The sequence below is a fragment of the Acanthaster planci genome, linkage group LG08, assembly GCF_054643075.1.
Source record: "Acanthaster planci isolate LZ-2023a linkage group LG08, COTS_SCS, whole genome shotgun sequence".
Classification (NCBI taxonomy): Eukaryota; Metazoa; Echinodermata; class Asteroidea; order Valvatida; family Acanthasteridae; genus Acanthaster; species Acanthaster planci.
The window spans coordinates 21,823,579-21,851,528 of NC_141784.1; the positions used below are offsets into that span (position 1 = coordinate 21,823,579).

At 41.5% G+C, this 27,950-nt stretch overlaps 1 protein-coding gene across 2 annotated transcripts; it reads left to right on the forward strand.

Annotated features, from left to right (window-relative positions):
* On the forward strand, window positions 1-27,543 carry LOC110976964 (uncharacterized). 2 transcript variants are annotated; one of them, XM_022230706.2, is made up of 8 exons: window positions 105-761; window positions 8,795-8,877; window positions 19,057-19,360; window positions 20,254-23,667; window positions 24,692-24,801; window positions 25,166-25,355; window positions 25,802-25,887; window positions 26,436-27,543. In XM_022230706.2, exons 1-8 carry the CDS (start codon window positions 646-648, stop codon window positions 26,936-26,938), a joined length of 4,806 nt encoding a protein of 1,601 aa, XP_022086398.2. In that variant the 5' UTR covers window positions 105-645; the 3' UTR covers window positions 26,939-27,543. The 2 variants fall into 2 exon arrangements, with proteins under 2 accessions (XP_022086404.2, XP_022086398.2); XM_022230712.2 differs by lacking the exon at window positions 25,802-25,887 and having other exon boundaries at window positions 1-761; window positions 26,436-26,609.
* Window positions 27,544-27,950: the final 407 nt, after the last annotated feature.

Consider the following 27,950-nt stretch of genomic DNA (forward strand, 5'->3'; position numbering starts at 1 on the left):
GTTTATGAGCGCCTAGACACTGATAATAAATTAGTTGCGACGGGTCACTTGGCTTGAGAAAATAAATAGACTGAAATATTGGGTCCATGAGTATACAAGCAATACTTTCTCACAGTGGCACACTTCAGCTCTGTACAACGTCCTGATATCAGTCTCAACAAAACTTGCCTGATTAAAACATGCGTTCTTTTCGTGTTCCGTCTCTGCGCACGCGTAAAGAGCGAGCCGCTCGTTTGCTGGAGTCAGATTTTGTATCCTGAGTAAAATCACAGTTTTAGCCCAATAGCTCGCCGATTCTCGAGGGGATGATTTGCTATGCCTCCTCCCCCTTCGTGCCTCATAATCCCTACGGGCAAGGCCCAGTGATTGAGTGAACTGCCCCACGGGTAGCCCACACAAGCCCTCTACGGAAGGATGTAGCGAATCACTGCTGACTGTTAATTCAGCATGCCCATGTGTTCAGCTGGATCACTCGCTCAGCGTTACGAACTGTTGCATACACTGTTCTGCACATTGCTCATTCGGCCACATGCAAAGCGGAGTGTAGCACGTCAGCGTAGGGGAGACGCTTAGCGGGACGAGGTAACTTCACTGTACGGGGAATATTGTCGAGGACACGGCAGACCCATTCAGTGGTGCTCCCTGATGGCAGATATGATTTTGTCAACATTGTATGGTGTTACTTTGACTTTCTTGGTGGTCTTGGTGTCATCTGTTTGCAGTGACCCGAATCCTGAAGGAAGGAACGTTTGCTCTTACACGTGAGTAGCTCATGTGTTTAAACTCGTATCATATCCGCCAACACATTTATGACATTGTTTGTTGTTTTAAAATTAGGACTCAGCATCGTCAGATCGTCAACTTTACTTGTTATTGGAGTAATTAAAAAAGTGACAAAAGTGAACAGGAGTAGTGGATTAATGTTTGTTTCCTTGAACATGCTGAAAAAGGTTCAAATATACTATGCTAATCTAATTTTGAAGGTGTAAACTTTGCCCTTCATTGACCCCCAAATATGCCAAATTGCTTGCGCATGTACATGTATACGCTGAGAATATGCTTATGGGTAATTATTTTACCGGTTATCAATTCAGACGTCTGCAGTAATTTAATTCCCCCGCATTCTACGAGTTTTTAAAAAACCTTGCTGTATTTTGTAAAACGAACAGCAAACCTATAAAGCCAGGGGTGCGACGAAAGCAGAAATTGGAAGACAGTGTACCCATTCCGTTTGTTTTGGATGTGACGTATAAAGGATGGAACTGGGAGTATTTTCCCAAACTCTGAAGACACTGACCGAAAAGTTAGATTGAGGAAGTCAAGTTCGATAGTAGGCTATGTCCTGTCCGTTAACAAGATTCTTAATTTTTACAACCGTAAAATATTGTCCTCATTTCAGTGGGCTCCTTTTAATTTGGGCAAAATATGCAGAACGAGTATGTCTGCATGTAATCTCATTGTAGATTAGTAAAGGAAAACAGAAAATATCAAACATTTTCATTCCATTGACATGATTGACAAAAATACAGAGAAAACGTGTACATGTATAAAGTTGAATAATCAAAGTTTTTTGGTCAAGGTCAGAGAAAATTAGTCAGCTGTGTGGCAACTGTAGATGGTCCATTCTCAGTGTCTAGTAAGGGGATAAATTATATTTCACTCTGAACGTCTCGATGGTAGTCGAAGTTTGACGTCAGACTTAACTCAAGACTTTAGGATTGTTGCATTCTGAAGGAGTTCATTTAGACTGCGATACAAGAGGGAATTCCGCACCGTATTTAGTCACTAAAGCGACAAAGTTTATCACAAAAGCCGTTTTAGCATTTTTTAATGCAGTAAGCAGCCTGTATCTCTCCACGTTACCTTGACCTATACTCTACTTAGTTAAACTTTTGCTTTGGTTTTGATATCAAGCAGAACTTGTACCATGGAGGAAGGAACTCTTTCCTCCAGCCTTGTACTTATGTACTGTATCTGAGCGTCGGGGAAATTCCTTCAAACGACCGAAGATTGAAGTACCACAACGGAATCAACAGCTCACATACGGCAACACTTTGTGTCCTGTTTTATTTCTCCACGCTAACCCAGTTTAGGAAAAACAGTTTCAGTGATGAGGGTATGACTGTTATTACGCGATTACGTAACACAAATATGCTATCAATGTGCGTCTGCATGTACAATACCTACTTCAGTCACTTACGGGGCTTTGCTCTCGCACTGCGAACAACATGGTTGAGGTACATGTACATGTATGTACTCACGTTCTTCCGATCGCTCTGTTATCTTACCGCAGAAACTATTTAGACTTGTTCCAAACACAGGTATATTTGTTGTTTTTTAAGTTCTGTATCCCACCTGTTTTGTGGATGCGTAGGCAGAAAATGGAGGAAGGAACCTTCACAAACGCCAGAAATAAACACTGTTGACTTCCACATGTGGGTCTTGCATCAGAGAATCCTTTGATCCTGAGTTGGATAACAAAATGTCCGGCTTCAATGGGAACTTTTAAAAGATTTTATCGCTATACCTTGGTGTAAATGATTTTGTTGTTTCAAAGGTTAAGGCATTGTATTTCTATTTATCATACTATATTCTACCTCTATGTTGTCTGATGCTAGCACACATTTTCCTCACCGTAGAGGAGCGTAATTAATTGCAAATGCATTAACCATTTTGCAAATTTGGAACGACACTTTATCCTGATGGTTTGAGAAAAACAATGCTGTTGCTAATTTCAAAGTGTTTTATAAAAGTCTTTAGGCCTAAAACGTCAGTTGTCAATCAACTAGTAACTTGCTGACATACATTGTAATTAGTAAGTTAATACGGCAGTGTTTTAGTTCCTCCAAAAAGGGAGCTTGTAATCTAGGGCGTGAAGGAGACTAGTTGAGATTAAAACCCAATTTGTAGATCAACCTGCATTAATCTTGTCCGGAATTGCTATTAAAATATTAGGTCCTAGCTCTGGTAGGACTTGATGATAGGTAGGTATGACGTTAACATCTTGTGAACGAGTGATTTCTTCTTTTCGTAACTGTTCAGACTCTCCCTTGCTATGATTTTAACAGTCATTATTCGACTCTAGTCAAAAAGTTCATTTTAATTACTAGTGTACATATTCCACGTTGTGTAAGCTGATTCGTAACATAGAAGTATTCCTTGTGGATGGGAGAGGGGAGGGGTGGAGGAGATTTTCAAAGCATTAAGGCGTGTGTAATGACTGGAGTCAAACTGCCGTTTATGATTTCCTCCATAGCTATAAAGTGACTGAATTCTAGTGAGTTATTTCAGCTCTTATTAGATCATATTATTGCGCAGAATCTTCGATAATAGCTGTTTACACGTGCACTTTATCACATCGATAAAAAAAATTAATACATGTATAGGGGCCTATGAGTAATGAAGATTGCAAAAGTCGGCCCCGTATTTTACAAATTTTTGCAGACCTACAGTGAGTATGGGAAGTAGAAGTTACTACATGTAACTACTCATTGTAGTTTAATGTTGTATTTTATTGTTTTTGTTTTGTTTTTTAGCAGAGCAAGGACCACTTAATTTCCACCATGTATATTATTTCATATCAATAATAAACTAATAAACTAAACTAAACTAAACTAATAATAATAAGCGAATAAACTATGTAATGTAAATCTAACAAAAAAGGAGAGATGAACTTTGACTTTGTGGATTTTAATGTTCTGTTTCAAAAGGGAAATGGAAGTAAAATGCCTAACGGAATATAAAGCTTGCCTGTATTAACCTCGGCCACCATGTCACGCCAAATTAGTGAAACACAAGTGAGACAAATTTTAATTTATAGACCTTAACAACAAGAATGAAATAGTGAAGTATATTAGGGATAACGGTTAATGCTCTTCAATAATTCAACCAATTAGCAAGGGTTCGAATTTCCTTGAAGATTGTCAGAATTATACTCATCCTTATTATGTGTTCGGCGTTACACCTTCGTAAAACGTAAAATGTTCACACGTACGCCAACAAAAACGGCTGAAGGCTTTTGAGCTGGCCACATTGACGGTGCTTTGTCAATCACGGTACATTGGAATGCCTTCACGCTATGAACTTCAATATCTGAAGTCGACCACTAACCATCTCCATGTTGAATTACCGGAGAAGGTTGGGCTTTTCCCGGGCTGTAAAGTTCCCGAAGGGCCTACTTTCTGCCTCAAGGCATTTCGGATGACACCTTTTCCCTTCAACTTCACCAGGATGTCCTCTCCAATTGGCGTCATGTGATGGGGAGGATACGGCTAAGGGCTACTGGGACTGAGACTCCAAACTCTGGAAACTAACAAACGGTGTGGCTGCTTGCTGATAACGACACAAACATAATGTCCACTTGGCTATTGTTTTAGAATTATTGATGGAAATTATTCTTGACAGTGAGTAAAGTCCCACAGGCTTGCGGGCTACGTACAGATCAGTGTCCACATGTCAAGTAATTTGTCTCACCATGCATGATAAATGAAAAACATCCGTGTTGCAATTCCTTCTGCTGCTGTGGATAGTCAGCCGAGGACACGAATGTGCTGTTCGTATAATATATATTTGCTACAAGATTACCCATCTCTTAGTCATGTCAGTATGAAATAAACTACATCCTGAATTCTAGAATTAGCATTGTCATTTTTAAATTAGAAAGGTCCACTGTATGCCGTTTTACGTGAACGTAGTGTGTGAATGACTTTGAGTCCCCACTTCGTCGGTTCCTGGCAGGGCAAAGTTGGTTGTTTTGTGCATGGTGCTCTTAACAGGAGCATTAACAGTGGACTAAGTGCTGGTCTGCCTAAGGAAGGATGGAATATTCAATGAATCAGTTCTAGTTGAATCAAAGATTTATGGTTTGTACAAGCCTCAGATCGAGTACAATATGCCGAGACAAAAGACGCACGCTATAATACTGGAATAAACGTGTCAGGAACTTATAGGATGAAACAGCTAAGAGGTTCGTGTTGTCAAGTGCATGCGATTTAAATGTCGGTATTGTCACAGACAAGTATAGAAGTTTTTCGTGATCTGGAATACTGACAGTTTATGAAATTAGAGGAAGTTGTCCATAAATCAGTTAATTTATGTAATGAGCATTCTCCTAGCCGTGAATAGATCATTTTGTTAGTAAACACACTTCTTTTTCTAATTTTAATTTCAATGTTTTCAATTTCTTGTAAAAATATCTGAGATAAAGGTACTCTCTGCCGCATACTTATCCGGTGCTATCTATACAGAAATACTGCCTTTGTGATATTTCTCCACTTTCTCTGAATTTAAAGTTTTTCTTTTAATGAGAGTAAACCAAATGGTTGTAGGTCAGTTTCTTTACACTGTAGAGAAACACGACCTGTGTTCTCCAGTACTGATGATCCATTCATTATGTGTTTAATGTTCACCCTTATTTACATAGAAGTGACTACTTTGGGGAGCATACATTTTGGGAGGGGAACGTAGGGGCCTGGGAACATAAGTGGACCCATAAGACTTAAAGGTTTTCATGGTGAAAGAACTATATGAGTAAAACGATTGTGGTTACACCATGGATCAATCTCTTTCTGGAGTGTGTGTGGTTCTGAGAAGAACCGGGGAATAACTCGACGTTTCGAACAGTGTACTCTGTCCGCCTTCAGAATACTCAAGAAAGAGATTTATGCATGGTGTAACCGCAATCGTTTTACTCACAAGGTAGACTCCTTTAATACAGCGCTGGTCTCAGAGATGTTGTGACAGTCTAGACAGAAATCAGACACGAATCAGTCTCAGTAACCCCACAAAGGAATTAGCTTGGCATTAGGGTTCATCCATGACTTTAAAACGTTGATATCTTTGCGTGGACCACTGACCTTTATACCCCACGCGTCCGGGCCTGGTGCCAAATGCTCATACATGGTTCCGGTCTTTCAGTTGACCTCATCCGAAAAAACCTAATAGGATTGAATAGAGACTTGACAACATCTACGTCATTCGCTAGTAGAAAAAGAAACTGTTGAATACCTTCGATTGTAATTTGTATGGAACATAACGCAAGTATTAGGTATACAACGGCGATTTATACACGAAATATGGTTTGGTAAAACAAACGGAACCGTAGATTGGGGGCAGCCTGCTTAGGATATCTGAAATTTGGTTGGAAATCAAGGTAATTGAATACTGATGACGTTATCCGCGGGTACTCGGCAAAACTCCACCAACCTCAATTCTTTGGTTTACCACAAAGTTGGTCTTCTGTCTGCTGGCTATAGGTTTCTCTGAGTGGTTTGTGTTCCGAAGAATTTTCGATGCCGAAAAGAATCAATCAGTCAGTTTTGTCTCCTGAAATTTTCATCGAATTTGATGTACATGTATGTGTGTTACCTGTTCCTACTAAACGCTCTTTCTGCAACCGAGAAACCAAATCATTAGGGTGGCAACCAAACCCAGGGCGACTATTATGCATATGCCAACAAATCCCAAGTTTCTGAATCATCAACGACTGTATTTTGTATGAAAGCATTAGAAACTTCTTTCCTGCGAACCATAAACAGCGTCGCAAAAAATCGTGCTCCTTTCTGATAAGTGTAGGCCTTAGTTGTAAAATATGTACAACACTTGATTTGAAACTTGGGACCCTGTTGACACTTGACAACACCTGCTGACCACATTGGGTGTGGAAAAAGGAAACGGTCTGCCGTGTTCATTAGCACTAAGTGTTATCACTATACCCTTGCTCGAGCAGCAAGGGAAGGGAATTAAGGTCTCGAATTTTCGGAGCTTTCCGTAGTCGATGGCATGGAACTTAACAGAAAATGGAGCAGCTGAATTGATCCACCCGAGCATCTTGGCCATCGTTTTTGTAAAGTCTGACATTATGAATATCCTCGGTATAACAGTAGGCATTGCACATGTAACTTGATTTCTGGGCTGTGATTTGGTTCCAGCTCACTTTGATTTACAGGTCAATACCTATAGTGGGAAGCCAAAACTTCCATTACATTGAGCAAGAAAATGACTTTATTTCTCATCATAAACGATTTTAGCGCTTCAGAATTTAATATAAAGGCCACTGTCATGACCAATTTACAGGCAACTTATGTAATCTAGAGCTGCCAAGCTCTCCCAATGGTCGTTTGTAGTGCCTCATGCATAGCTAATTAGCAGCCGTCCCTTGAATGCCCAATATCAAAATTTAGGTCAGATCTCGGAATTGGTGACAATGATTATTCCTGGAAGATTTCATTCATTCAGCGAGGGGGGAAATGTCAGTTAAATCTTACTTACATGACTGATGATAGCTAGATTTACTCGTGATGTCTGCTAATGAAGGGAACACACGCAACTGTCAGGTTTAGTGATAGAGCAAGCCATTTCAGACACAGATTGACGAAAGATTTATGACGTGCTGGTAATCTGTAATTTCTTCAAGTCGTACAAATGAACCAGTTCGTTATTTTAAAAGGCAAGGCTATTCGAGAACAAAGCATACGTGTGGCGTGGGTGGAGGTGTAGTCGCGTTGATTGGACAGACCTTGCCTGTGAGTATTACTGTTCCCAAATGACCTCGGACGCGCGTCATGTGGGGGGTAGGTGCTGTTTTAAGTTGTCTCACTGTCAGGACTATGGCTTTGCTATGGTGCCCATGAAAGAACAATTTCCAATGTCTTGAAAAAATTATGGCAGCTTTGGCGTGATCAGGAGAAATTCACGACTGCAAAGTGCAATGACGCTTTATTAAATGACAGAGCTTTGCCATTGATGAATAAAGAAAAACATTAGAATGTGATGCCCACAACTTTATACAGTCACTCTGTACTCAGACTAGTTTAAATTGCATTCCAAATATTCAGAATTTATGCGAGGATGGGAATTCTTCCCTCTGAGATGTAAAAATACTCATCATAAACGCTGTTTTATGGAGATTTCTGTCGCACAAAATGCCAGTATCAAAACACGATTATAGCGTTAGAACCTTGGCAATCCACAACATGAAAGATCCGGGATGGTCTTAACAATTGGAAGTTCAAGGTTGGCAATAAAACACGAGATCTGCGCGTTACCGAACGATGTTTCAGTGGCGAATATTCCTTCAGTTGGCACGTGTATATGATATTATTTGGTTTGATTTGCAGGTCAAAAAACTTCAGATTTTAAAAAGAATTTTATTCATCCTGTGAGGCTTTTCATCATTAGGGTGACACAGTACATTACAATTTGATTAGAGCTTCGTAATGGACAGATTCTGAAAATGACCAAGATGTCGTTCTCCCCCATTACCTGACCTATTTAAGAACTTGTATATTCCATTTCCACCCTGTTTTGATGTTGACTAACAGGCAAGGCGTTCGTTTTATATCGTTATTTCGACATGTTGTAAGTCATCACCCTAATCCATTTTCTCGTCGTGCCTGGGGTGTTTCCGAGTGACCACTTGCTTGATCAGTGTTCCTTCACGATACAGTGATTAACTTGTACCTTACGTAACCTCGATGCTGGACATGGTCATTTAAATTTTAGACATTAGGCCTACACAGAGGAGATCCTTATAATGCCAATTCCCAATGGTTTCCTCAAATGGGCGGAATTTCGGATGCCGAAAAACAATGCTCCCCTAAATTAGGATGCTGGTGATTTGGATGAAATAATGCAGTAGGAAATTTCTCTGTTTTAATTAGTTTTAATTATTAACAAACATGACTGTCTGCTCATTTTGTATCAGCACACTGCATTTTTACAGCATAAAGTATTGCAAGTTACTTAACAACCCACACTCCATAACATCACATACACTGTGTCTGGTTTCCCGTAGATTCCAAAATGAAAGCGGTGTAAATGTGACGAGATATCAATGTTGTCCTGGCTGGAGACGTAAAGGACCCGACTGCACCAAACGTAAGTTCAAAACAATCACTGTTTCTAAATAAGAAAACTGTCAGCGTGCATAAACAGGGTGTATGCATAAAATGCCGGAATGGGAATTTTAGTTAGTTGCTCATTGGAGAGCATATCAGTACCAATTTTTATTCAAGTTGATTATTATCCACGGATTATCTGGCACTCCTCATCCCGATTTTCTTACGTAATTTATTAGATTTCGAGTCTCAGACCATTTCTCACTGGCAAACTATGATGCCCAGATTTTTTTTCGAGCAAAAATGACCGTGCGCGGAGATTCTCCAGACTCTTCAAGATCTCCCTCACCGGAATGTGCAATAACCTGCTGAAAGAAGAAACCTTGGTTTATCCTTTGACCCTGAAGCTATTTGTGAAGATGTACGATCATGCTTGTGGAAACTGTGTACTACACTGTAGTATTTTACACTTGACATTTGAATGGGCTTGGATTTGAATAGAGTGACCAACCAACCAGTGATTGGTGCTCCAAATGCCCATATTTTGTTGCCTCAGTGACCTCTTTAAGCTTAACGGCCGGTTCATATGATTTCTGGCGAAAGTGATATTCGCTGAAGTTGAGTTGAAATATTTGAACACACGTTATAATTTCGGGCTTTGGTTATGAGTCCTCCGCGAACGCCGGGCGTTCTATTTTGCTTCAGGAAACGACTGTGATATTGTGCAGATTTGTTGTTTGTAAGGTTAGTCATATAGCATGATGTGAAGACTTCGGGCTCCTGTTTAAATCAAGGGTCGTCAGGCCTCAAATGACGTGGTGCTAAGGTATAGAAGAATCCACTTATAACTTTAAGTTAAACTTGATGAAGTCAATATGTGAGGTTTGCTGTCAATCATACCTAATCAATTGGAAGATCAGCGCTATGCGACGGGACTTGAGAATGGGATGTTGGATTTACAATTCCACAGGGATCTTTTAACTGACAACAAATTCGACAAGGTCTATTTAAGTCGTTTACAAGCAAAAACAAAGGGAAGAAATTAATTGTTTTTGCCTCCGAGGTAAGGTGGTCGTTTCCACTTCTCCACGATTTTCACCTAGGTTCAAACCCACTGCAGATACACTTGGGGTAGACTTGGACAGTCCCTCTGTCCGGTCTTCGTCGGGTAGAATATGAACAGGTTGGTTATTGGTCTCTCCTCCACTTTTAAGGCGAGACTGGAATGGTAAGCCTTGCGAACGCATTTTATTACATTTGAATCCAGACCTTTGAAGGGTACGAGAGAAGGCATACCTGCTCTGGGAAATATGTGTCATGCAGTTAGTTAGGTTTATTCCACTGCTAGTTAATTTTTGTTTACTGCAGGAGCTTCAAAATTCGCTTGAAATTCATAGCCAGATGATTCAATATCATTTTACGCTAAATCCGTTAGATGTGCTGCGCTGCATACGTCAGTCCCTGCCAAAAAGAACATAATAATCATCGAAAGTAAGTGATCCATGAAAAATTTTGAAACCACCGGACGGGGGACAGACAACTTCATGCACCTGTCCTAGCTTCCCGTGAGAGGGTTTATCAGTCCATCTAGTTTTCAGAGCTTGATAAAATAATGCCAGTTATTTCTGGCACCTGCCATGTGGGACATAACTTAACCTACAAAATGTCCAGCCACGTTTTTCCTGTTTCTGACGTTCAGACAATAGTTTCAGTGATACACCACCAGACAAGTGGGCTTTTTCCTCGGCATAAACGGAAAAATAAAGGAAGTTATTAAAAGCAAAGGATGGAGCCAAACCGGCAGTGACTGCTTAATGTAAAATCCAGATTTCGTTTTACCATAATGACCGTGCGCACTTATCATGAGTTCATGTTTAGATTTTCTTGCTGTGTGAGAGGGTGCAACTTCCACCCCAGACTGTCGAACATTATGCTATACCCTCGTACAGTGATATATAATGTTAACTTTTTCCCTACACTATTTGAAAACGAGCATACACCATGGCCTTTTCTAGCCAAACACGACAGGATTTTGCTGAACTTTAAATAATACACTGGAAAATTACTTTAATTCATTTCATACTGTGAGTTCCATGAGGACTTTATTTAATATGTTCACCAGTTTTTATTTCAACAAAATGTAATTTGAAAGAAATGATAAGGCAAGTGCAAGCTGCTCTGAAAAGTTTTTTTTAATATTCCATTTGCCACGAATCATTTTGTTTGGAGTTCTGTGTACACACATGATTCTTAGAGTCTCGTGGGTTTACAGAAACTGTTTTGAAAGGAACCCGAGACGTTTCTGTTGCCTTAGGCTAGGCCTAAGTCTTGACTGAAAGGTCGTTGTTGCGAACGTCCCATTTTTCCTTCTGATGTTCCCTTTCCTTTCCTTCTCTGACAAGATTCACTTTACTGTTCCTGAACGAACACCCTGTAGCCCTATTCTGTCCAACTTGAGGTTGACCTACGAATGTCCAAACAGACCCTTCCCAGGATAATGGGCCAGGATACATACAAACATCCATGGTTAAAAAACACAATTCTAAAAGTAGGGACCTAAATCTTCCATGTGAAGGCAGTGCTTTGGAATGTAACAGCAGGCTGTGACTCACTGCTAAGGTATACTTTGGGAGTGGTTAGGTAGGCCGTAAAATCATTCTGAGGAGGTCCATGGCCCATAGCTCTTTTTCCTTGCTTTGTTCTCTATGCTCTATGGGATGAAGGGTACATGTTAGTTGAGTTAAAACACAACGTTTTGATGGGAAACCCTCCAGTGACCCTGAAATGAAACTATCCCCTTAGTTAATATTGCTCTGAGACCTCATAATTTGGTTGAAAGCTAAAGTCTAAAGGCATAGATGTTCGCCCATGTTTTGATAATCCTGGAATCCCTGTATGTATGGTGCGACTGTCGAAACTTTTATGAGTGATGATACTGATCGAATGATTTGAGCCAGATTCCCACCCTCAGTTACCCCCATATAGCTTCAGCAGGTGACCGCAGCAGTGACAGTCATCGGTTTGGAATTCAACTTGTACCCTGTTTAGATTACCCTTGTCATGTTTACAACTAAGGTGATTTGAAGCTCTGACACCACTCTCTAAATGAGTTCCGAATTGCTCGGCAGCTGCGTGATGAGGTTAAAATATCGTAAAGCCCCCCCCCGTCTCGCGGTAGGTGGTCAAATAGCCGGGGTTCCAAATCAAAACTAAGCTTGTTTACAGCACCACGAACACAATCGCTGACGTTTTCCATCTGTCTCCGGAAGTGATGCAGGTTTCCTTCCAGAGCGGAATTAGGTTCTTGAATTTCGCTTTGCCTTTCTGTCACCAAATCTCGCAAGATCGCACTTGATGCGCACATGCAATGATCACTGTGTTGATTTGTGGCAACTCCATTACTCATCCACCCCTGAGCGGTGGGCAGCTGGATGAATTCTTTCCGTAGACTAATTAGTCATAGATCAGGTACTTATATTCTTTTTTTTCTCGTGTAATACAAACCAAAAGGTTACGCTCGGTCGGTTAGACGAGATCTTGCAATACCCATGATAAATTTCCCTATATTTGAGACGTGTGACAAACTCTGCAATAGGAGTGCGGGCAGAAACATTAAAGTTTTACCTCTGAGCTGAAGTTGAGTATGGCTGTGTTGGAAACTAAAAACCATCTGTCGATGTAACAGAGTAGTAGTCTGTGATCAAAACATGGTAACTTAAAAAGGAAACCAATTTTTGTTCAAGCTGCTTCTTTAGTGCTGTTCGGGTTCCCTTGCAGTTGCACTAGCCTTTAAACGTACAATTTCCTGGCTTGTGTCCAAATTATATTACCCACGCAAACCCACTACTTCAGTTCAAAATGATGAAGCCACAAACAGGGTCCCAACTGACCCATGGACACGGAAGTCGTTTTCCAGTTCACCTGGCAGTGAACTAAAAGGGGAACGATGCAACAAATGTACGGCTTACATCTTTCAGCATTTTACAACAACAGGATGGGCTCTAGCTGGACGGGAACGATCATGCAGGACTCCTTGTCTCCACTGCCCAGGAACATCTCCAGAAGGTCATGACCTCTGGGAAGGAGAGCGGCCAATAGGTGACCCGTGATGACCCGACTTGACCGTGCTGACTTTCCGTCGTGATTAGGGCGTAGTTGTTTTGTTCACTGGCCGACTCTTGTGTTTTGGTCTAAATGTATTAAGGACTTATTTGCAAGTTTGCCGTAAATACCTTGCACACGACGTTACTGTGATGACTGTGAGGATCTCTCTGTCAAATAATTATACAATATGACAGGCATTACTGCAATAATGTATCAAAAATACTCAGCACCAGTGAGTTTCTCTGTACAATCATTATTCTTTTTATAGGGGAATCATTCTTTTTATAGGGGAATCATATGTGCTGGTACAAAAAACAATGATATCGAACGTAAGGCAACCCCTGTAAGTTTTCGATTAAGAAACGTTAACATTCTATTTACTAAAGTTCCTCCAATATGTTTTCAATTATCTACAAAGAATAGCAGCTTCAACAGTGATGTTGCATCATTTGAGATGATGACTACCGAGGAAGTAAAGACGAACCCTTGCCCATTTTTCTCGCCCTGTTGAGGTCATTGTTACGCCAAATGAGAAATCGGAAGACGTCTAATAATTGACTCCGAACGCAACATAGATTGTGTTCCTAACTGTTTCAAGATGGAGGTCTAGGCGAGGCATCTTTTGTTGTACAGTAAAACGCAGAGTGCGATGAACGGGCAAAAAAATTGTCTCGGCTGCAGATATTGACAACAATCAAAGTGCATCTGGTAGACAGTTGAACTTGGTAAGGGCAACGACCTTCAGCAAATTTTCATACTACTCATCAGGCGTTATTATGTCCTTGGATGTTCTTTATGAGAAAAGACCCCTGATATTATTGGTATTTCCATTGAACAAGGTCCGACAGACATAAAATTGGCATAGACTTGTAAAGGAATGCTATATGATTCCAGAAACACACTCGGTTTTCCTGCAAGAGCGCCCTCAACCATCTCCATGCCTCAACAAAGTCGGAGGGCAAAAAATGATACAGAGACGACTTCTTGTATCGCATTTTGCTTGTACTTCCCTTGTTTACAGACTGTTTCCTTTTGCCAGTGCTCAGTTTGCAACTGGGGAATACTTTTAAAAGGACGACCCGGCTCGAGTCACGACTACGATTGGCGTCATGTTGTTTGTACATATAACCTGGAAAGGTATTCAGTATCTATTAGGTTACATTTTCAACTATGACGTCGAGCTACATGGTGCAGACCACGAGTACACGACGACAGACATTATAATCGGAGTTTAGCTGCGCTGGAAACGCAATGGCTACATGTTTTCCTGGGGACAAACTAACCGTGAAAGTGGCGCGTTCGAGTCCCAGAGCACAACGCTAGGCGACAACAGACATTTGTTGCGTCGCATTTATACCCTGTTCTGGCACTCATGATGCTACATTTGTTGAATATTTGGCTGGGGTTGGCTCCTTGCAATGTTGAAGGCATAGCTAATTTTGAAGATCGGGGAATTCTTTTTTTAAATGCCCAATAATGTACGTAATAGTAATACGTAATACGAAATTAAAGGGAATACCTCGTGAAGCTTCGAGAAATCTGGAGAACCGGTGAAATGGTTGATGTTGTTTACAACACTGAGTGACTTTTAAGGAGCTACCATTTCGTTTCAGACTCCTGAGAATCACAACAGACTCTAATTATGTTACACACTTAACTTTGTTCACGTTCTGGTATGATTAGTTGTTGCTTAGCGAGTCTTAATTCATTCACGCCTTCCCGGTTTTAACGGTAAATCAGCAGGATTAGCCTACGAGAAAGTGGTAAACCCAGACGTCTCATACTCACGTTTCTCCAATCTCACTGAGACATCACAATGTTCCTGCTTGTACCCGCATACTGCTGACCGATTCCAGTTTCTCTCCACATTTTCAGTCCTTATATTGTTTCCTTCTCATACTATGCACTTCGGGGGGGGTTGTCTTAGGGGACCCGGAGAAGGTTACCGTCCCTCATCACCTCCAATACCTGACTTTCCCATTGGTGCACCCCCTTACCGGGCTAATTACGTCCCCCGTTGCTCCCCATTGGACCAAGAATGACCCCTAACAAGAAGAAAATCATCCACTTAGAAATACCCTAGATAGGTGTAGAATTCAATGACACCCTGAGGTAAGAGTATCATTTTCAAAAAGGAACAAAAAGTAATATTATGACGTTCAAATATTTATATGATGAGGACAATGACCAATTACAATTGCGGAAGAAAGTTCCAATTTCTTTTTGTCCAACAATAATAAGTTTTAATGAATGGTCCATAATATTATTTATTATTCAGTTATGACGAATATGTACATCTTATACTGCATTTTAATTTGTCGCAAAATAACCAGGCGTAGGCCTATGCTCAATAAATAAAAAGAGCCATTTATTTTGAGCTTTTGGCTAGACTAGTCTGTTTGTGAAATTCTTGAATGTTCCATTTCATTTTCTTCGAATTTGTGTTATTGCACATAAAGGTGGCTTTCCATTATGTACGTTTTTGGGTGCGTTGCGTACACGATGCGTTCATGCGTTTCATTTTCACTGACACAGAAATTGATCCGTTAACATAACACATCACGTGTGCGTTGCGTTTGGTCGTCAAAATCGCCCCAAATTGTTTGTTTTTATTTGCCTTTCCTTTCTTTCTTAAGGTCTGTTGCTTTCTCCCAACTCTCAGTTTTATGGTCTTCAACTTGGAAAACCTTACATCAGAATGAAGTACCAGGAAATATGTCTCTTGGTTAGAGTATACTATTTGAAATGTTTGTGAAATCGACTATGAATACCACACGTGAATTAACCGACTTGTGTGAATAAACTTCATAAGATGACCTTTCTGCATAAAGGAACATCACTTAACTGTGACAGACGGTCGGTACTATTCAAACTGAATTCATAAGCGGTAACATATGGGATCACTTAATTTGTGAGTGGGCCTTCAAACTTAAATTCGATTCACATATGATAACCTAGATCTGTCATCTTACGAAATAATTCTGAGACACCATTGATGCGTTTAGCATATTTTCTCCTAAAAATGACAAACGAATCACAGAAATGTCTTGCTGAAAGATTTAAGTAATGCGCTGAACTATTCCATGTGCGAATATTGGAGTAAATGACTCAGAACAAATAGCAGTACGAACAAAACAGCTAAACTGAATTCCCATCTTCTATATAAAAAGTTTAAATCAGTGTATTACAGTCACTTGGTTGATAGATCATTGGAAGTTTGTTGAAATCTCCTTCAGTTGACCCAAAAGTCAACACCGGCAGTGTTTACAGCGAAGAATAACATGGTATGCAGTTTAGGCAATATAGTGATTAGAGTCCAAACTCGATCGACTGAGCAAGATTGAAGCATCAATAATGGTTGTTGGGTAAATCGCTGATACTGATAGCGCCACCCATTGACCCTCAATTCTTCTAGTTCGCTCGTTTTTTGTCATGCAACTCTTTTCACTCATGGGCTGCAGACAAAATTAGAGCAGTATTTAAATGTCTCTTCCCAAACGTCCCCTAGGTATCAACCAATCGGAAGTTTGGAAGGATTAGGGTTGGCTTGTAATTCTGGGAGGTCGGTCTTCAAGACCTTCAGGCGGTCGATATAACATGCAAGCTTCCTTATCACTTGGTAATGAAATGTCTCCCTCCTTGTTCTTGTTTAAAAGGAGACTGGCCAAAATTGTTTCAGACACGGGTAATTAAAACCTCCGTTCTTGATGTGGGATCGAAACAGTTCTGTGTTGCTTCATGTGTCTTTATTGGGAAATAGGGATAGTGGACTTGGTGTATAGGGGGTGTTCTCACCCACGTCCTCCCTCACACGTTGAAAATGACTTCATTTATAAAACTGGTTTTAAGGTGGCTTTGAGAAGTTTTCTGAAAAGGTTGAAACTGTTTTATTAACACTGGCTCTTTTGAAAGCATGTGACAAGAGCTATATATTTGAGCAAAAAAGTTACGATAACCGCTTCAATCTACTTCAAAGTCAGGCTGTTTATGCTTCATACTGGTTGATGAAGTCCATAAGATTTGTCATCTCTGTACCATCACCAATTATGAAACGAAATAAAGCCCTCTTCAATTCAAGGTAAGTAAATGAGTATTTGCCTTCGACTTTCTGCTACTCTAAATCTACTCTTTCTTAGCAAGCGAGATCGTTTCAGCAGATGCCCTGTAATGGAAACGATTGGTATGGACATAAAGGTCGCTTCCACATGTAAACAAGTACATGTAGATTCTGACGTCAAGGAGCAACGGGGGCTTGCATATGATATGTTCCTCTCTGCAAATCTGCTTCTTAGTTCTGTTTACTTTGGGAGCTGAGATGAGTCCTGTCTCAGGCTGTTATGAATTTGCGGCTTTGTAATGGCGAATGGACCTTTCTGATTTAATTTAATCAGAGATTTTTCTTGTAACTGTACAATGGTTGAAAGCATGGTTGTACACGTATCTCCCCTTTGTATGACGTATTGTGGATTCCTTAATTAGCGAGTCTTTCATTCCTTATTCATTCCTTACCTCACGATTGTTAAGTTCGTTGTATTTATGAGCAATTATTATTAAGCATTCTGTCTCAAGCAGCGACATACCATAATGGAAGGTAAGGGGTGCTTAGCACAAGATAAACAAGCTCCCAACCATTCTCTCACAGCTGACGTGACAATTTGCTCATATCCATTCAAGGATCCTTCCTTTTTTGTATCGAAATCTATTATTCCTGTATTTTAAAATCCATTTTGTGAATTACCTTGTTGCTTAGTTTCCCTGGCAAATCATAAAAGGGCCACTGTTCTCGAATCTGTCATAGTTTGACTTCCCTACTCTGCAATATACTAGCGTTAGCACATGCGAGGTTTACTTGTATCTAACGAGCTTGTGTCACTCGGCTAAAATTGAATCTGAACTTTAACCTCTTAGGGTGTGTATATATATCATAATAAAATTGGATGATTTATTCCTGTAAGGGAATTTAGTATGATTATCTCCCTTCACTGGAAGGTCGATGTTTTCCGCGAAGTTGCGCGGCTTTAACTCAAAGGCAGAGACAGAACCCAAACTTATTCTTTCTAGACGAATTCTTCTAACACCCACTGCAGCTCTTTGCACGCTGCTCACAGTATCACGATGAGGTCAATTGTATCCGAAGTGACGTGCGCGAATTAGTATTAATCCACAGCTGTAAGTCGGTTGTAATCCACCAACAGGGCCTCAAAAATCGCAAATTCATCATGAGGGCTTGGCTGGGATTAGCATCGCGTCCGATAAATCAGGGGGATATAACACTGAATCCTTGGATTAGAAACCTCCTTTTTCTGCTGGTGAAAAAGCGGATGAGATAAGGTTTTTTTTTTTTTAATCCAGAACGATTTCCCCAATTCGTTGTAATCAGGTGCAGATTTATCTTTGTACTTGCACGACCGCCATAAACTCTGTTAGGTAAATCATATGGGGAAAGCTTTTCTGATTGTGTACATACACTCATCCATGCGCATTGCGATCACTTGGTTTTTTCGTAAAGCTGTCGAAAAGGGAAAACTGTGTGGTATCCCTTAGTTTGAGAATTTTTGGTTTCAGTGAATCATTGTTTCAAGGGTATACTTTGATTGTCATCATGAGACAATATGGCCCCTGTTATTGATAATGGGTTGTGATAGGCCTACTTCATGGTCAGTGACTTATGACCCGAGTCCGCTTGCCTTTAATTGGTCAAGACAGCCTTTTGTGTGTTGAGTCTTGTGAACAAAAGGCCGTCAGTGGATTTATTCCACCCCCAGCTCAAGTTAATCCAGGAAAATAATGTCCCTTAATCCTGGCTCATGGTCAAGAAAGTGCAATGTTCTTGACTTGTCAAATCACGGGCCTGCGTGTCTTTGATCAGTTGACCTGAACTCAGACCATCACTGGTTGCCACAATTAATCAAGTTGAGGTTTCAGAGAATTTAAACAAGGGTGGAAAATTATTTTTTGTGTGTTTGTCTGACCTAGATATTGATCACTTTCTTAGGAAGACTGCACTGCTGCTCAGTATCGGGTTTTCTGATTTTTTTCCTCGGAATACCTTGTTAAAAGCATATACATGAGGTTCAAAGAGGCTCATTCCAATACCCTTTTCATTATATTGCAGCGTGTACGAAGCTAACGTGGGGTCAAGACTGTCGAGATCTTTGCCGCTGTCAAAATGGCGGGAAATGTAACAAGGAAGACGGTAGTTGTCGATGTGGCCGTGGCTGGACCGGGCCGGATTGCACTCAGCCATGCAATGGAACGCGGTATGGACCCAACTGTAGTCGACCATGTCTGTGCCAATATGGATCCCTTTGTGACCGCTTCAAGGGGACATGTGCCTGTCCTAGCAAATTACATGTAACTGGTCACACATGCGAACATCGGTGCCCAGAGGGTTTCTATGGATCCCGATGTCAAGCAAGGTAGTTAATAGAACAAACTTTTCCTTTTATGAATGAATGTCTTAGTTTGGACAAAGATCATAAAGTTGTGGGGCCCACATTATATCCTAACATTCTTTCACTTCATTTGTTAGTATCAATATGATACTAAACCTTTGATGCGCCAATCTGTAGGTTCAAACTCAGAATGATGCATTCTTGTGGATTCATTTTCTCACATGGGGGTCTCAGAAAGTGATGACAGCAATATGAACTTGTTTATCCACTACACAATCAACTTCAATCCGACCAACAACTATAATACTTCCTGTCCTGAATAGCGGAGACGTCATCTTAGACATTCTGTCCATCTTTTGATGTGAGATTTTACCTTTAGCGTTTGTGTACCCTTGGGATTAATTTGGCTAAACGACAAGATTTCCTGGCTTTGGCCAAGGAAAGCAACATGGCATCCTACGAGCGTAGTCCCATGATAGTTATTACAATGGATTTCTTTTCGTTAGCTCTTCGCCATATTCATTTAGATTATTTCCAGCTTCTCTTTTAAACCATGGCATGGTTAAACATTACTTGAGTAACCGTGATGAACATCCACACTAATTACTCTTTACGTCAAGACACTACATAAAACGTATATGTTTACTAATAATACGAGAAGTGTGTCTTCTCTAAAAAAAACAAAAGAAGTATAAAATTCCCACAGTAATGGTCCTCTACTCAAAGCATGTTTCATTCCGAATAATAATTGGAATCACTTTATTGGAAGAGAATGACCAGTACTCCTTTGAAAATCCGAAAGGTCTTATTCATTCTTTGTGTTTTGTCACAAAATGTGTTTGGCCTTTGCAGCTTGTTATTACATTATATTTGGCATAATTTTATTTCCAAAGTCTGTTTCATCTATTTTTCCGTAGATGTAGTTGCCAAAATGGTGGAACATGCAGTAGTGTAGACGGCTCCTGTTCCTGCACGATCGGCTGGAGTGGAAATCTTTGCCAGACTCGATGTGTGGAGGGATCGTACGGACAAGACTGCTTGAAGAAATGCCGCTGTGAAAGGGGTACATGCAACCCAGTCAACGGAACTTGTAACTGCCCACCAGGATGGCAGGGTACAAAATGCAGTGAGCTTTGCCCATGGGGTTTCTATGGCCAGGATTGCTCTCATGAATGCGGCTGTGCCCATGGTGAAGGGTGTAGTCCTTCCGAGGGCAACTGTTACTGTAGACCAGGGTGGATAGGTATGCATTGTGAGATCAAATGTACCGGTGGTCGGTATGGAAGTGGTTGTAAGAGACTATGTCAATGTCGGAATGGAGCTAAATGTCATCATATCACTGGAGAATGTACCTGTGGCCCTGGTTGGTTAGGAGAGCACTGTGGTATTCCATGCGCCCACGAAACTTACGGAGACAGATGTCGCGGGATTTGTGATTGCAAGAATAACTCTACGTGTGACCATGTCACAGGTGTCTGCTCCTGTGGACCTGGTTGGACCGGTATAAACTGCAACGAGCGGTGTGCTGATGGTTTCTTTGGGCCTAGTTGTTCTGAAGTTTGCCAGTGCGAGAACGGAGGGACTTGTGATCCAGTCACAGGGACCTGCAGGTGCTCACCTGGCTGGCAAGGGACTTACTGCAATGCTTCGTGTACCTTTGGACTTTTTGGACTAAGTTGTCTGATACAGTGTCGGTGTGAAAACGGTGGGACTTGTAACCCAGTGCACGGAACATGTACGTGTCCAGCTGGTTGGACCGGAGATACTTGTAGCGAGAAATGTCCAGACAGATTCTTTGGTGTCAATTGCCAGATGAAGTGTCAGTGTCTTCATGGTGGTACATGCGATGCTGTTGACGGCACCTGTACGTGTTCCTTGGGGTGGCAAGGTATGTTGTGTGAGGAACCTTGTCCAAAAGGTTTCTATGGTAGAGAATGTAATGAGGTCTGCAGGTGTCAAAACGGTGCTGACTGCGACTTCGTAACTGGAAATTGCACCTGTCAGCATGGATGGGAAGGGGAGTTATGTCAGTATATCTGTAACGAAGGATTCTATGGGCATGGCTGTACCTCGCGATGCCAGTGTTTAAACGGAGCTAGGTGTGATGCTGTAACAGGAGCATGTTTATGTTCTCGCGGATGGATGGGTTCAAAATGTGAAATGGCCTGCCGTAGAGGTTTGCATGGTTTCAACTGTACTGAAGAATGCTTGTGTCAGAACGGCGCCTTATGTGATCCACAGACAGGTAGTTGTACCTGTACCCTGGGATGGAAGGGTATGGTTTGTGATCAGCCCTGTGAACAAGGATCCTATGGAGTCCAATGCCGACAAACTTGTCTTTGTGAAAATGGTGCCATTTGCAACCACATCGATGGATCGTGTAGTTGCACGGCAGGATGGTTTGGGGAAAACTGCAATAAATCATGTCCAATTGGCTTCTACGGTCAGGACTGTTCCTCGAAATGCACATGTGCAAACGATGCAGCTTGTGATCACGTGACAGGGGCGTGTCTATGTAGTCCGGGATGGTGGGGTGATTTCTGCGAAATTCCATGTCCGAATGGAACGTATGGCCACGCATGCTCCAAGAGATGCCCATGTCTACACGGCGCTAGTTGCCATCGTGAACACGGTACTTGTGTTTGCCTGGCTGGCTGGACTGGTAAGTTTTGTCAGAGTAAATGTCAACGGGGCTTTTACGGTTTGCAGTGTAGGAATGTCTGTAGATGTAGAAATGACGGTCTGTGTGATGCAGTTGACGGCAATTGTTCTTGTTCTTCTGGATGGGTAGGGGATGAGTGCCAAGAACCTTGTAGAGATGGCTACTATGGCATTCAGTGTCAGGAGAGGTGTCTATGTGAAAACGGGGCGACATGTGACAAGCGCAATGGTTCATGTTTATGTACACCAGGGTGGAAAGGACCATTCTGCTCTGATTTTTGCCCGCGTGGAACTTTTGGTGTAGGTTGCTTGTCAGTGTGTCAGTGTAAGAACGGTGCATTGTGCGATCCCATTAGTGGTAGCTGCCAGTGCGAGCGTGGATGGATAGGTGAACACTGTGACCATAATTGCCAGCCAGGCTTCTATGGGGACAGATGTAAGGAGGCCTGTACGTGCCTTAATGGTGCTTCGTGTGATCCAGTTAGTGGTGCCTGTAGGTGCTCTGCAGGCTGGTTGGGAGAACATTGCAACAAGGCCTGTCCTGAAGGCTTCTTTGGTCTAAACTGCTCACAGGAATGCCAGTGTGAGAATGGTGGTCAGTGTAATACAACGTCGGGCTCATGTTCGTGTCAGGCAGGTTGGACTGGGGAACTGTGTCAGCATCAGTGCCAGGATGGACAGTATGGCGTCGGCTGCAATCAACAGTGCCATTGTGTAAACAATGCATCTTGCAACGCTGTTACTGGAATGTGTGAGTGTTTGGACGGATGGATGGGAGAGAGTTGTGACCAGCCGTGTATGGATGGTTTCTATGGTAGACAGTGCAGTAGGAAATGTGACTGTGGCAATGGTGCGTCTTGTGATCCCATCAATGGGTGTGATTGTGCAGCAGGATGGCAGGGTGAGGCGTGTTTGGTTCCGTGTCAAGCTGGAACGTATGGAGTACAGTGTGGCAAAGTATGTCAGTGTCAAAATGGTGGAGAGTGCGATGCAGTAAGAGGTTGCGTCTGTCAATCAGGATGGATGGGAGAAGCCTGTGAGCAACGCTGCGCAGATGGGTTCTACGGAAGAAACTGCCAGGAGGAATGTTCGTGTCTTAATGGGGGCCACTGCCATGCAGAATTTGGGTGCATGTGTTCGCCAGGCTGGCAAGGACGTTACTGTAATGAAACTTGTCTACCGGGTTTCTTCGGTGCCGGCTGTACGGTGGAATGTCAGTGTGGGATGCACGGGAAGTGTGACAAAGTCCTAGGATGTGTGTGCGAGTCCGGATGGGAGGGAAGGCATTGTGAGAACCCATGCACTGAAGGACGATATGGACCTGCTTGTCAAAAGACCTGTCAGTGTGAAAACGATGCCATCTGCCACCATGTGTATGGCTGTATTTGTACCAGTGGCTGGAGAGGACCTCGATGCAATTACACCTGCCCAAGACAACAATATGGAGAAAATTGCTCAGGGCTTTGCCAATGTGGAAATCGAGGCACATGCCATCATATCCGTGGTTGCATCTGTGAGGCTGGTTGGAAGGGACCAGACTGTAGAATTCCATGCAAAGAGGGAACTTACGGTGCAAACTGTAAGATGAAGTGTCAAAGATGCGAGCATGGTGGCACATGCGATCACGTGACCGGAGAATGTTTTTGCAGACCTGGTTATGGAGGCAACAGGTAAAATTCTAAATCTTTAGCTGACGTTAGTTTAGCAAATTTGGGATTTCGAATGCTTATTACCTTGAGCAATTTTTAAAAATTAAAATGATTCTTTTCTCTGGAGAAACATTTCGGAAGTCAACACCTATGCACTGACATTCGATGTATGTTTTAATCTTGATCCTCCGAGCTTGCTTAAACTCTGTGTCTTACATGTACAGTTATTATGAGAAGGGTTTATAATGCAGTAATTGCACGTCCTTATAGGAACAGTCCTGTGGTTTCTATTTATAATTTTTTGTTAATTACGAGCCATTATCTGCTTCCAGGCCAATAGCTTTACTAACAGTTTTTGTTAGGAACTTTTGTGATAAGCAGAACGGGTGTACGCTCCAGTTATTCTGTCTCTGCCCAAGGAAGGAAACTAGATTCCCCATGTTCTAACTAAGAAAACCACTTGCACCTCGGGGTGTTACGCTTAATTACGATTCACGTATTAAAAGACGTCATAACCGTTGCTAGATTAAACAACAAGTTGAGGCGAAGACAGATTTAATTTGTGGTTAGTGTTAGAATAAGTTGGCTTTGTATTTTATCTTGTGGTAACTATCTCTGAGCCAGAATTTGATACTTGATACACCGATGTGTTTTGAATCAGGGCTACGTTGAATTTAGAGGCTTTTGAGAGAGAGTGTACGGTAAAGCTGTACCAGAAATTTGTAAACAAGTGAATGGTTCTTTGAAAATTCCATTCGACTAAAGGTTTAAAGGTGTCTTGTGGTCACTAGGCGTTGGTCCGTATACCTTTGCTAAAAGAGATAAAAAATAATGCAATGGGGACGAGACATGCTTTGAATATATAACATTCATCTCAGAGCCTCCAATACTGGAGATGTTCCGTGCAGTGAACGGAAACAATTGGTTTTTTTTTGCAATGAATGCGTTGTTTTCGATGTAGAAGTAATCAGTGTCGTGTTATGATTTTCCTAACTTCTATTTTGGTAACTGCCTTGTGATAAAAGTTCTTTTCTGTGTCTTGCAGATGCCGAGATCCCTGTCAGCCGGGGACATACGGTATGAATTGCGCTTTGGAATGTCCTCCTTGTTCAGGGAATGCTACCTGTGACGTCGTCAGCGGCAAATGCAAGCAAGGTAGTTAGCTCTGTGTTTAAATTGTGACAAGGAGTGAGCATTTTGATTCATTGTCAACTGGATTGCATGGTATGGTGTGAGATATACAGTGTGACTCTTGCACGGTTCTCCATTTTTCTTCCCACATTCTTAGGGCAGACCGTTTATTCGTGCCGATTCCTTTCTCGAGAGGACGTGTATGTAGGCCTACTGCCAAATCTCGTTTTCTTTATTTAAGTTTGTGAACAAATGCAGAACTCGAAAACAAATCAGTTTGTCCAGTATATATCAGTGTGATGATGACTGATTGCTTCTTAATGTTGCTGACGTCATTATATTCATCTGGTTCCCTATCTCCATTTCATCCCTGCTCTTCATCATTCAGCCGAAGCAACTAGTCATCCAGGCTCTGAAGGCGATGCTGTTATTACGCAGAATCTACTCGACGAAGTCATGGAGATGCCGCTAGTTATGTACGCCATCATCGCTGGTGGCGCCCTAGGTTTTGTCCTGTTGGTGATCATAGCGATCATGGTTACTCAGAGGTGGAATTGTGGTCGTTATGGCTCCTATAGGTACGCCATCTTGAGGTTTCACTTGTCCTATTTAACGGGTTTCATTAATCACACTGCTCAAAATTTTAACCCATTTCCCTGTCTACCTTGTGCCATTACCCCCATGACAATATACTACTAAGCATCTGCATGCTTGTCACCATGATAACTGAGTGTGATAATAATCTCGGTGTATGAATTTGACCTTTCGAATGCAAATGATAACAGCTGAAGAGACTTCCAAAAAGTCTTATGTTGACCTTCTCTAAACTTGACTTTTATAAAATTTCCTTCAGAGGTAGGAACAGTTAGTGTCAGAGATTCAGAAAAACCTGAAACACAGGGAACCAAATGCAGGTATCATTGAATATTGTTAACGGCAATGACAACATCAGCCCATCTTTCAGTACTTACACACTTGAATTAACTTTAATAAAATAAAGCGGCAACATGATTTTCCCTATTAGGACAATGGAACGTCCCAGTGATATGTTTGTGACTGATGTAAACCAGAAAATACAGATCATCGATTTGAACAGCAATAATGTTAAAGGTATGAACTTGTGTATTGTGAAATTTTGTTGTCAGACATTATTTCGTCAATTTTTCATTGTGTAAAATCTTCCTTTTAGGTAACAATCTTTTATTGTCTTAGTTTCGGTTCCCATTATTGCAAGAAATATATGCAAATCAGTGCAGGCCATTCCCATTGCCTCATTATTCCGTAACACATTTCCCGCACCATGATGTCATTGTTATACTGTAGCATGATTTCTTTCCTTGCATGATCTTTGTGGTTTGAAGCCTTGCAGTGGTGCGTCATTCTAATTTCAGTCCGGAATCAAATGCATCAAAATGCATTCGCAAGTCAATTGAGGAATTTAATTGAAATTTTTTATTTATCGAACCCTTCCCCACAAATTCCCTGCACTGTCCGTAGATCATGTTTAACCAGCAACTGGCCAAGTACCAAGTGTTTCATTCATTCATTATAAACTGGAAACTTTCACTGTTTACGAAACTTTAACTGTATTGGTTGCAGTGGACAATTTGATTAAGGGGTAATATTACATTTTAATATTACATCTTTCCCTGTGTCAGTTTACGATTCGTCGAGCCTGGGAGGTCGCTACAAGCGTAACACCAGGCAACCTTTGTCGGATCCACAATGTGTTCCCGGCATTGCTGTTCCAGTCCAGTACACACTAGCCAGTCTTCCATCTGATCTAGGGCCATTACCTACGCCAGTCCAGCGTCCACAACCTGTACCTAGGAAGCTTGCCACGGTTAGACCCACCCGTAGTCTGAGCTCCATGGAGAAGCCTTTTGTAGACATTACGCCCCCATCATCAGTGTTGTCTGACCCGACTCCTCCTTGTTCTGTAACAAGTGAGGAAAGTCGCGAGGGTTCCGAGGCCGAGACGGCATCAGTTCGGTCTTCGACAATGTCAATTGTTACGGAAAGTTTCATGAGTACAGATAGTCAGTACACCACCACAACTGCATCATCAACTACTTGCCCGCATAGTAACTCGAGGTACTACATCGTGCCTGGCGCACCCGGTGCCAAACGTCGAACACAAAACGGAGAGGTTTTGATATGAAACGACTGTCAAACGCGTTTGTGCTTTCTATACCGTCGTGCAACCGTTGGGGGCGCTGCAAGCACTAAGCAATAAGTGCAAGTATGTGGATTTGAATGTGCTCAAAACAAGACGAAAAGCCGGAGGAAATCCCGGAGGAAAGTGATCAAGATCTCACAGTGACTTGTATTTCAAGCTGTAAAAAGCCGATTCTAACTTTGCGCATAACAACAGTGAAAAATCAATAAAAGATGAATTCATTTGAACAACACCATACAGCTCACCCACAATATTGTGCAAATTGAATTTATCAGTTGCCTGAAAGTTTGAGAAGGCTACATTTATTTTGGCCATGGGAAACTTCCTTTTTTTGAATCAGAAGTAGCCCGAATGCCAAGCAACCAGATGCCTTTCAGGATGTCATGTGACTGTTTAGATGATAGTTTACAGCATTCCAGAAGCTTGTACAAATAAATTAAGTAGATGTACAGTTTAAACGATTTTATAGTTTTTTAATGTTACTGCATTGTGTTACTCGATGTTGGAGGATTATTGTTTGTATATCAGATGCGAATTCGAAATATTGTAAATGAATAAAGAAGACACATCCTTCAGAGTCTCAAGAATCATTCTGACTAAACGTTAGATTTAAATATGGCTGCATCAACATTAAGATGGGAGAAGGAAATTTCAATGCAGTTATAAATTTTGTGATAATAAATCTTATATCATAGAGCAAGGCCTTAAAGATAAAGATGGGAAAACTCTGCAAGGGTTAAATTCTATGCCTGCGTATTTTTCTTAACTTGTGTTTAACAGAGGGTTATTCAGGGGTGGTGGGTATAAAGTGACGTGTCCTGCTTGAACCAGCTCTTTACAGACGGGAGACAAGCGAGCTCTTCTCTTTAAACACATTATTGCTGATGTAAGGATTTAAGGCCTGCCTTTTAGGACAAAAAGACAAATTTCCCGACCACTAAAAACCACTTGTATCGAACTACATCACCGTAACGATTAAGTATTGTCTCTTACC

Coding starts and splice junctions, on each gene's coding strand:
- LOC110976964 (XM_022230706.2), top strand. CDS start 646: ATGGCAGATATGATTTTGTCAACATTGTATGGTGTTACTTTGACTTTC. Junction 8,878..19,056: donor AGGACCCGACTGCACCAAAC/GTAAGTTCAAAA, acceptor ATTATATTGCAG/CGTGTACGAAGCTAACGTGG. Junction 23,668..24,691: donor CCTGGTTATGGAGGCAACAG/GTAAAATTCTAA, acceptor TGTGTCTTGCAG/ATGCCGAGATCCCTGTCAGC.